This window comes from Rhinopithecus roxellana, chromosome 13, assembly GCF_007565055.1.
Source record: "Rhinopithecus roxellana isolate Shanxi Qingling chromosome 13, ASM756505v1, whole genome shotgun sequence".
NCBI lineage: Eukaryota > Metazoa > Chordata > Mammalia > Primates > Cercopithecidae > Rhinopithecus > Rhinopithecus roxellana.
The window spans coordinates 132,891,380-132,901,525 of record NC_044561.1 but is presented as its reverse complement, the minus strand read 5'-3'; the positions used below and the strand labels follow the sequence as shown (position 1 = coordinate 132,901,525).

At 62.0% G+C, this 10,146-nt stretch overlaps 1 protein-coding gene across 2 annotated transcripts in view; it reads left to right on the top strand.

Annotated features, from left to right (window-relative positions):
- Positions 1 to 227: 227 nt before the first annotated feature.
- PFKL (phosphofructokinase, liver type) overlaps positions 228 to 10,146 on the top strand; it is a 28,044-nt gene continuing 18,125 nt past the window's right edge. The window contains exons 1-2 of one of the 2 annotated variants that reach the window (XM_030914706.1): positions 228 to 378; positions 7,362 to 7,435. In XM_030914706.1, the coding sequence (XP_030770566.1) occupies positions 294 to 378; positions 7,362 to 7,435 (159 nt within the window). In that variant the 5' untranslated portion in view covers positions 228 to 293. The remainder of the gene's footprint in view (positions 379 to 7,361; positions 7,436 to 10,146) is intronic. The other variant, XM_030914707.1, reaches the window with a different exon arrangement.

The window sequence follows — 10,146 nt, the reverse complement described above, 5'->3', positions numbered from 1 at the left end:
CCTGGTCCCCGGCCACATCCTCCAGACCACCGGGGTGTGGGGATCTGCCCCGGGTCTCACTGTTCGGGGCCCGCGTTACATGCACAGGCTTAGAAACGCACAGCGGAAAGGCGGCCCCGGCGGGCCGAGGCGCAGGATCTCTGCTCTGTCCGCTAGGAGGCGCCAGGGGCGGACCGGGGGCGGGGCAGGCGCAGGGCGCGCGCGGGGCGGGGGCGGGGGCGGGGACGGGGCGGGGACGGCGGCGCAGCGCAGGCGGCGGGAGTGCGAGCTGGGCCCGGGTCTCGGCCGCCGCCATGGCCGCGGTGGACCTGGAGAAGCTGCGGGCGTCGGGCGCGGGCAAGGCCATCGGCGTCCTGACCAGCGGCGGCGACGCGCAAGGTGGGCGGGGGTCCCGGCCGCGTCGCGGTGCAGGGGGTGGGGGGCGCCTCCGCCCCGGCCCCTCCGGAGCGCCCGCTGAGCCCTGGGACCCGGGTCTCGGGCCGGCCCGGCCTCCCTCCTGCCCCGGCCTCCTGCCCCGGCCTCCTGCCCCGGGTCCGTCTCCCGCTCCGCCCCGGCGCGGTCTCTGGCCTACGTGCGGCCGGCCACGTTCTCGGCCTCCGCCTGGGTCTTGGCGCCCTGCCCCGGGGGTGTGTCCGACTCTGGGCTGCGGGGCAGGACCCCCGCGAGGATTCCCCAAGGCCACGTGAGCGGAGGGTGCCGGTCCCGCCGCCCCCAGAGCCTGGGCCTTCCTGGTTCTGAAGCGACCTGGGGACCCGGTGTCTCCGGAGAGCTGGCGCCAGGCTGCGGGCTTCCGGGACCTCCTCCCGGCTGGGCAGGGGCGGGCTCACCCCCGGACCGCGCCGCCTCCTCGGGGCCCTCGCGGCCGCCTTCCGTATGGGTCTAGCTGGGGAAGAGGGCAGTGGGGAGATGAGTTGCCCGGGGCCTTGAGCAAAGCTCCGTTGTCACTCTTTTTGTAGGGGTACTGGGGAGGCCCCAGGTGGTGGGGACTGGGAGTTGGCAGAGCTGGGTGGGGGTCCGGCCTGGGGGCGTGGTATCCTAGCACTCTCCCTCCTAGAGGCCTGTTCCTGCCCACTGCCGGCCTCTTCAGTGTCTCTGGCCTGACATGTCCAGTGTGGCACCTGTGGCACAGGACACCACCTACCCTGACCCTCAGGAGGAGAGAGGAGAGGATTTAGGAGACCAGAAGTGAGGTGCTGGGTTGGGAAAGGGCCCAGCCAGGACCCCAAAGCTGTGCAGCGGGGCCTGGTCTGTCTTTTAGAGTTCAGAAAATGGTTGAGAAAATGCAGACACACCCCCCTCACCCAGCTTCAGGCACCTGACCCTCCTTTTCCCTATCTGGAAGCCAGGAAGAGGGAGGAGGAAGCTGGCCTTGACCAGGACCAAGCCAGGGAGGCAGGAGTGGCCCGTGGGTGTCGCTGTCTGAACCCCGGCCTGCAGAGGGCGCTCCTTCGGACCTGGCTAACCATGCCTGTTGTGGCCCTTCTCACCGCTGTGGCTAGAGCGGGAGCTGCTGCTTGTTGCCAGCCACTGGCAGTGTCCTGGATGTGGCCTGGTGTGTTGTGGGCCCAGGTGGGAGAGGAGGTCCACGGCCTTGGAGGGCCACTGGCAGTGTCCTGGAGTGTGGCCTGGTGGGTTGTGGGCCCAGGTGGGAGAGGAGGTCCACGGCCTTGGAGGGCCACCGGCAGTGTCCTGGAGTGTGGCCTGGTGGGTTGTGGGCCCAGGTGGGAGAGGAGGCCCATGGCCTTGGAGGGTGGACTCAGGAAGCTCCATCCAATGATATTAGACCAAGAAAGGCCCGGAGTCTGGAGGGCAGACAGGTTGCTGCAGGGCTGGCCTGCCTGCCCACCAGGGAGGCGCTTTCTTGGTGAGGCTGGCGAATCCCCAAAGCCCACCCTGTAACTCCCTGAAACACAGAGGGTCCCCAACCACCTTCCTTGTCTGCAAAGTGGGAGCATCAGCAGTAGAGGGTTGGGAAGGTTCGGAGCCCGGGGTGGCACCTGTCCCCCCACCCCCCGCTGCCCCACACACAGACAACAGAGAACGGGGGCCCGCTGGAGGTCGTGAAGGGCCAGCCTGGCAGGTGGTTCTTGGGCCAGAGGGGCGGGGCGGTGGGGGGCACACCTAGGGTGACAGACAGGCAGTTCTGGATGCTGGTGGAGGATCTGGAGATGGGAGGCCCCTCCTGGCCCTGTGGGCAGGCCGGCTGGGTGGTCTCCCATCTCCGTCTGAGCTGGGGGTTCTGACTGCCCAGCCTGGCCCCAGTGCCTGGTATGGGGTGGGCAGCGCTTCCTGGCTGCAGCTGGGAGGGTGCCCACAGTGCACCTGCTGGCTGATCATGGCATCCCAGCTGGGCCTGTGCCTTCCTCTGTAAATGTCTTCCCTTCCCAAGCCCCTGGCAACTGCAGCGTCTCTGTGTGCGGCTCCCACGCGTGGACGGGGAACAGGCGGTTTTCTGCAAGGGGGGAGGACTCCACATGCTTCCCCAGTTGAGGGCTGGGGCTGATTCAGGGAGGATGATGGGGGCGAGTAGGATGGGAGGAGCTGGCGTTCTGGGCAGAACCAGAGTCCTTCTGTTTCATGAGTTCCTAAAAAGCAGTCTGCGGGGCTCTCCCCGTCCACCACTGCTGCCGCCGTGTGGCTCCCCATGGTGGGTGCCCAGTTTTCCTTCTTGGGGCCCCACTGCCTTCCTAGAGAGGCTGACCCTGGGCGAGGAGAAGCCCATGGCCTAGTGTGCCCTTCTCTATGCCCTCTGTGTCAGCCGGGCAGCAGGAGAGTGGGGACTGGGAGGGACTTTCTGCCCCGATGCTGAAATCTGTGTTTGTTGGATGTATGAGAACAGCCAGTCTCACCACCCGGCCAGTGTTGCCCAGCCCTGGGCCTTCTCAGGCCTCAGTTTCCCCTTCTGTGAAAAGGGGGGTTGGGGACAAGACAGGCCACCTTGCAGGTTCCTTCCGGCCAGCCCAGAAGTCCTGTTCTGTGTGGCTCTGGGTCATGCCTTTCCGTGTTGTCGAGCAGGGGAGGGTGTTGTTCAAGGATGTCTATTTGCACAATAACCCGTGCAAAGGTAGCTAGAAGATTTGAATCAGGCCAGGTGTGGTGTCTCACGCCTGTAATCCCAGTACTTTGGGAGGCTGAGGTGGGCGGATCACCTGAGGTCAGGAGTTCAAGACCATCTTGGCTAACATGGTGAAACCTCGTCTCTACTAAAAATACAAAAAATTAGCTGGGCGTGGTGGCACGTATCTGTAATCCCAGCTACTCAGGAGGCTGAGGCAGGAGAATCGCTTGAACCAGGAGGTGCAGGTTGCAGTGAGCCGAGATGGAGCCACTGCACTCCAGCCTGGGCAACAGAGCGAGACTCTGTTTCAAAAAACAAAGAAAAAAACCCCAAAATCAGCCAGGCATGGTGGTGCGTGCCTGTAGTCCCAGCTACTCAGGAGGCAGAGGCAGGAGAATCACTTGAACCTGGGAGGCAGAAGTTGCAGTGAGCCAAGATCTTGCCACTGTACTCCAGCCTGAGTGACAGAACGAGACTGTCTAAAAAAAAAAAAAAAAAGACTTGACAAACAGCCTGGCCTGCCTGTGCCCACCTTCATCTTGCCCTGGCCTGGGCACTTTTAATTCTCTGGGCCATTTGTCTCTGCCCTGGCCCTGCAGAGGACACCACGCCCTGCCTTTCCCTGGCCAGGGTGTTTGGACGTTGGTTTCCTGTTATCGCAGGTGAGAACTCAGCTCCCTGGCCCGCACGCCACCCCAACATCATGGCGTCCTGTTGAAGCCTTCAGGCTCGTGCTTACATCCTTAGCTGATCATTAAACTTTGCGACCATTTCATGCTCACTGCTTTCTTGCCCCGGAGCTAATGGTGAGGAAAGGTCACTGGGAACCAGCACACCAACCTCAGACATCGATTTTGTTCCAGCCTTTTTTCCTGGGCAGGGGTGGCTGTCACCTGCTGGTAGGCAGCGGCAGGCCCACCGTCCTTCCTGTCCTCTGACTGCATGGTGCTGGTGACTGCTGCCCGGGGTTTATTTTGAGAAAGAAAAGCCGATTAAAGGGCCACTAAAAAGGCCTTTTGAAGATTACAGCTTCCAGTGAGGTTGACAGAGAAACCCACTCCAGTCCCGTTCTAAAATCCAGAGTTTCCTGTGACATGGCCACTTTGTTCTCCTCCCAAGGGCTCAGCACAGAGCTGGGTTTTGGCAGCTTCATTGTCTGTGGGCATCAAAGCAGGTTTTATTTTTCGGAGTGCCCTGAAGACATTTGGAAGCGAGGGGTACTCTTGCTGACCCCTGACCCTGGAGCCCCTTTGCTATGCCCAGGCCCCCTGACAAGCCCACCAGGCAGCTGCTGAGATGGCTGTGACCCTGGGCTGACCCGCCGAGTGGCACACAGACTCCGCCTGGAGCTGGGGAGACCAGAGAGGCCTTGTGGGTGGACGGTGGCCTGGGTGCACTGCTCCCGCCCTCTGCTTGCCCTGCCTGAGCTGCTGCCTGCCAGAAGTAGGCTTGGACCTGTGGTGGGACCAGGTCTGCAGGGAGGGCAAGGGAGGGACGGAGGCTTAGCTTCGGCCAGCTGTGGCTGAGTGGATCTCCCTCACTGCCCCTGACTCCGGTGAGGGTAGGGGACAGGGAGCCTGCAGTCACAGCACCGCCTTGGACGCCCAGCCTGGGGCAGCAGGACTTGGCTCTGCCGACTGCTTTTGGTTGTTGGGTGCTTGGGGTGGCTCAGCTGTCTGGGGTAGGGGTCTCGGCTGTCTGTGGGGGGGGCGCTCAGCTGTCTGGGATGGGTTGGGGGGCTCGGCTATCTGGGTTGGGGGGTGCTCAGCTGTCTGGCAGGGGGGCTCGGCTGTCTGGGGGGACAGGGCTCGGCTGTCTGGGTGTGTGTGGGATGCTTGCTGGGCTCCCATCCCCATTTCAGCTGTAGCAGCCCCTCTCCTTTCTGTGTGGGGATGTGAGGGAGGCACTGTTCCTTTAGAGACGGGGTTGCTTGCTCAAGCGGAGAAGCTGCCAGTGTGGGCAGCTCCAGCTCCCTGCAGGCTCTGTGTTCTGCCCGTTCTGATGTCTGTGCCCCTTCCTCCTGGATGGCTGCCGGGCTTGACTGTAACCACCCCCTCCCCCACATCGGGATCCCCTGGCTGCTGGGGGGGGAGAGGGGGGAGAGGGGGGAGAGGGGGGAGAGGGCCACCTGCTGAACCTGAGGATGGGTCTGGGTGAATCCTGTTACTGCTGCCACCTGCTGGCCTCTAGAAGGTCCCTCACCTTCCCTCTGGGACCTTGTTGGATCCCTGTAGTGTGGGGATGGTGGCAGATATTCTGGCTGCTACATGGGAACCCTGCACAGTGTGCCAATCCCTGGGGATTCTCAAGGCGTGGGGCCTCACCTCACACCTGCTCCCTCCTGCTGAGCCCCAGGTCAAGCTGGAGAGCGGATGAGAAGCATGTGTAACCAGGGTAGAGGTCAAGAGTCCTCTCGTGGGCCGGGCGCGGTGGCTTAAGCCTGTAATCCCAGCACTTTGGGAGGCCGAGACGGGTGGATCACGAGGTCAGGAGATCGAGACCATCCTGGCTAACACCGTGAAACCCCGTCTCTACTAAAAAATACAAAAAACTAGCCGGGCGAGGTGGCGGGCGCCTGTAGTCCCAGCTACTCGGGAGGCTGAGGCAGGAGAATGGCGTAAACCCGGGAGGTGGAGCTTGCAGTGAGCTGAGATCCGGCCACTGCACTCCAGCCTGGGCGATAGAGCGAGACTCCGTCTCAAAAAAAAAAAAAAAAAAGAGTCCTCTCGTGGGGGTCTCCATGTTCAAGGGAGCTGCCGAGGCTTGGGCAGGAGCCTCCAGCAAGTCAGCACCTCCACCTCTGTGAGTGCAGGGTGGGGAAGGCCAGGGGCTTTTGATGGGCATGAGGCTTGGGGACAGAGGACCCGCATGGCTTAGGGATAGATGGCATGGTATGGGTACCAGCAGGGAGGCAGGAAGAGCAGGGCTGGCCCCAGGGGAAAGGGCATGCTCAGGCCTGTGACCCGGCCCCAGACTCCACTCAGTGGGGGGACCCTGGCCGCTGGCTTGGGGTTCTTACTCTCTAAAGATCAGGTGGGCTTGGCTGCCCCTTTTGTATGAAGTCGTGGATATCTTTTGAGTTGGGGGCTCTCAGGAAGAAGGTGTGGGGTACATTAGCACCAGTGTTTCCTGTATGCCACCTCTCCCGTCAATGTCCCTGTCCAGGAAACCGGCTTTGCCAAGGCCCCCGCCGGGATGGGGGCTTTCACTGCAGTCCTGGGAGCCCAGGGCAAGGGGACAGGAAAGAGGAGGTGACCTCAGAGCTTGATGGCACCAGCGTCATGTCCAGGCTGGGGGGTAAGGGTGCCTGAGGCCCTGGGGCAGGGCAGTGCTGTCCCCAGGGTGGCTGAGGTCGGAGGGCCTCTGTTCTTAGTCCCCCATCTCATTGCAGAGGAAGGAGCCCATGCCCATTCCAGCGAGCGCCTCCCTCAGTGCCCAGAGGTGCTCTCTGGGCCCCTCCATCCCCGTGCTGCAGTCTGAATGTCTGGGGTGAGGGCTGGTGTGGGAGGTGCTGGCCTCTTTTCCACCTGCCCACTTTTTATCCTGTTCTGTGGTCAAGGCCTGACCCCGTGGCCTGTGAGTGTGGGGGCTCCGTGGCAGAGGTTGGGGCGGTGGGGTGTGTTCGGGACAGCCACACAGGCCTGGTTACCGCGCCCTGCATGGGATGTACCCAGTTTATCTCTGGGCACCATACTCCAGGTGCTCGGAAGCTGAAGCCTAGAGCCTGCTGGGTTCCCCCAAACCTCCACCCGGGGGCCCAGGGCCGGTCCTCAGGTTTCCTAGCCTGGCGCCTTCTGAGATGGGGAGGGTGTCCAGGCCTCCCCACCCCCTGCCCTCTGAGATGGGGATGGCCTCCAGGGCCTCCCCCCAATCCCCACCCTCTTAGATGGGGAGGGCGTCTAGGCCTCCCCCACCCCCTGCCCTCTGAGATGGGGATGGCCTCCAGGGCCTCCCCCCAATCCCCACCCTCTTAGATGGGGAGGGCGTCTAGGCCTCCCCCACCCCCTGCCCTCTTGAGATGGGGAGGGCAACCGGGGCCTTCCTCCACCACCCACCCTCTGAGATGGACACGGTGTCTAGGCTTCTCTCTCCGCCTGCCCTCTGAGATGGGAAGGATGATCAGGCCTTTCCAACCCTCTACCCTCTGAGATGGGAAGGGTGTCTGGGGCCTCCCCACCCCCTGTCCTCTGAGATGGGGAGGGTGTCCAGGGCCTCCCCCACCCCCTGTCCTCTGAGATGGGGAGGGCGTCCAGGGACCTTGCATCTCAGCGTGAGACTGACAGGTTTGCCCTGACCTCCACAGGCATGAACGCTGCTGTCCGGGCTGTGACGCGCATGGGCATTTATGTGGGTGCCAAAGTCTTCCTCATCTATGAGGTAAGGCCAAGGTGGGCTGTGTGTGTGCAGGGAGTGGGGCCTCCTGAGGCACAGGCCGAGGTGTGTTCTGTGTGGGTCACGGAACAGTGTGGGTCTGGGAGACGGGGTGGTTCTGGCCTGGAGGAGCTGATGGATACTTGGTCTTGGGGAGTGCGAGGGGGAGCTTGGGGCCAGGCCAAAGGCATCTGCAGAAAGAAGAGACCTGCTGACTCGGAGATTCAGCCTGGCTGGAGGCTCAGAGGCTGCAGGGGGCGGGCCTGGGGGCAGGGAAGGAGCTGGGTGGAGACGGAACCCAGGCCCTGCCTACAGTGATTGGGCCAGGCCCCCCCACACACCCCTAGCCTGGGCCCTTGTCCTGCCCCGAGGCCTCTGTGAGTGGGGGCCAGGGACCTCACCGTCTCTGCCCTTGTCCTCCCCAGCCTCCTGCCTCACCACCCAAACCTGGGGAATAGCCCCTGGCAGCAGCTCTGCTGTGTCCGTGTTCATTGTGTTGCCGTAGGAGCAGCGGATGCCCCTCCCCAGTCCCTGTGGGAGATTTGAGGCTCGCCCTCCATCCTGGGTATTGACACACGCACACTTGCACTCACACGTGCACACACGCAGGCGCATTCACACACTTGGGCCACACCACGCAGGCACAGGCTGCATGCTTGCCTTGTCCGGTGGTTTTGCACAAGACAAGATCTTTTGTTATTTTGTTGCCACTTTTTACATAATATGTAGCTGTTTATATAAAATGTAGCAACCCCAGCTCTACAGCTCCCGGCACTCAGCCCCACTCCGCCCACTGCTCTCCGCTCACTGCTCACCATCCTGGGTCCCAGTTCCCCACCTTGGCCCCCACCTGGGCCCCACCTGCCCAGCCCTCCCTCTGCAGGACTGTGTGAATGGATGAGTGAGTGGGCAGTCTGTGCTGGCCCGTCCTCTCCCTGTGGCCAGGCTGGGGTGGGGCTGGGGCCCTGCCAGTGTCGGATTAGGAAGCAGGTCTCAGAGCCCTGGGGAGCTGGGTGTGGGGGCCCCTCCAGGCAGGCTGGGTTGTGTCCCTATGAACGCTTCCTGCCACCTGCTCGACCTCCAGTTTCTTCTAAGTGGCAAAGGGCAGAAATTAGGGTTTTCCTGACCCCCATACGTTCGTGGTTGGGACAGACTCCTGTGGCAAAAGACAGAAAACAGGTTCATCAGTGCAGGGTATGTCCTGGAAAAGGGGAGAAGAGGCACTTGGCTGTGCCTAGAGTCCTGGCTTCTGCAGAGCCCCAGCAGAGACCAGTGCGCCTGGAGAAGCCGAGGGGTACAGGCACGCAGTGTGAGGGCCCTCGGAAGTGGGGGAATGCGGGAGGGTGAGTTTATGGGAAAAGGAATGAAGGGGGTGGGCGTGGATCCTGGGGCTGCCTCTGGGTGCGGAGGGTTCTGAGGGGCATTGACGTCCCGTCCAGGCGGGAACAGGAGGAGCCTTAGTCTTGGGATGCTGTGTGCTGCTTTCCTCTGGAAGGGAGGCAAGGCTGAGAGCTTCCCTGCACCTGCTGCCTAGTGGGCTTTAGGTCAGAAACATCCACATCTAAGAGGAAGATTTTGAGGTGGGACATTCTGGTATTGCGGCCCGGGGAAGACGTCACCTCCGTCCTGCAAAGGTTCTTGGAAAAATCTACTTGCGAAAGGCATAGGGCAAAGGTGCTGGTGTTCACTGTGAACAGGCGTGGAGAGGTGGGGCGAAGATGCTGACCTGCCCTCCTCCCAGGGCAAAGGGACAAAGGGATTCTAGAGGGGGAGGAAATTTTTTTTTTCTTTTTCTTTGAGTCAGAGTCTCACTCTGTTCCCTAGGCTGGAGTGCAGTGGCACAACCTTAGCTCACTGCAACCTCCGCCTCCCAGGTTCAAGCGATTCTCCTGCCTTAGCCTCCCGAGTAGCTGGGATTATAAGCACCCACCACCACACCCGGCTGTTTTTTGTATTTTTAGTAGAGACGGGGTTTCACCATGTTGGCCAGGATGGTCTCGAACTCCTGACCTCTGGTGATCCACCCACCTCTGCCTCCCGAAGGCAGAGTGTTCGGATTCGAAGTGTTGGGATGACAGGCGTGAGCCACCGCGCACGGCCATAAATGGTTTTTAGGGGATTCAATGGGCTTGGACGGCGTCTGCTGGTGACTCCCTGCCCAGGTGTCTTGGCAGACACAGGTCTTTCTTCCTGCGATGACCTCAGTGCATGGAAACTCAGGGAGGGGGACTGGCAGTCACTGTTCCTTTCCCCAGCAGCTGTGGGCTTTAGGCAGATGCGGGGGCTTCAGGGAGCAGCTGCATCCCAAGCTTGGAGGAGAGAGAGGGTCGAGAGGCAGGAGGGGGAGGTCAGGGAGACCTGTGGCTGCGCCCGTTCACATCAGACTGCATTTTGGGTTTCTGAGCCCAGCACCGGTTTCCTTCAGCAGGGAGACTGATCCCTTCCTCTTGGGGATGTCGTTAGGGCAGAAAGGGAGGGTGGCCTTGGAGGTGAAAACCCTTCTCAGTTCTGACACAAAGGAAGGCTCATAACTGGCTGCTCTTTTCGTCCCAGGCAGAGCCCAGAGCGCGGTGGGGAGGCCCTGAGCCTAAGTCCAGGCCTGCAGGGGTGAGAGGAGGGGACGGGATGAGAGGGGAAGGAGGGGTAAGGTGAGCTGGGCCTAGGAGGACAGATACGGAGAAGTGGGTGGAGAGGGACAAACCTCTTCTAGAAGGTTC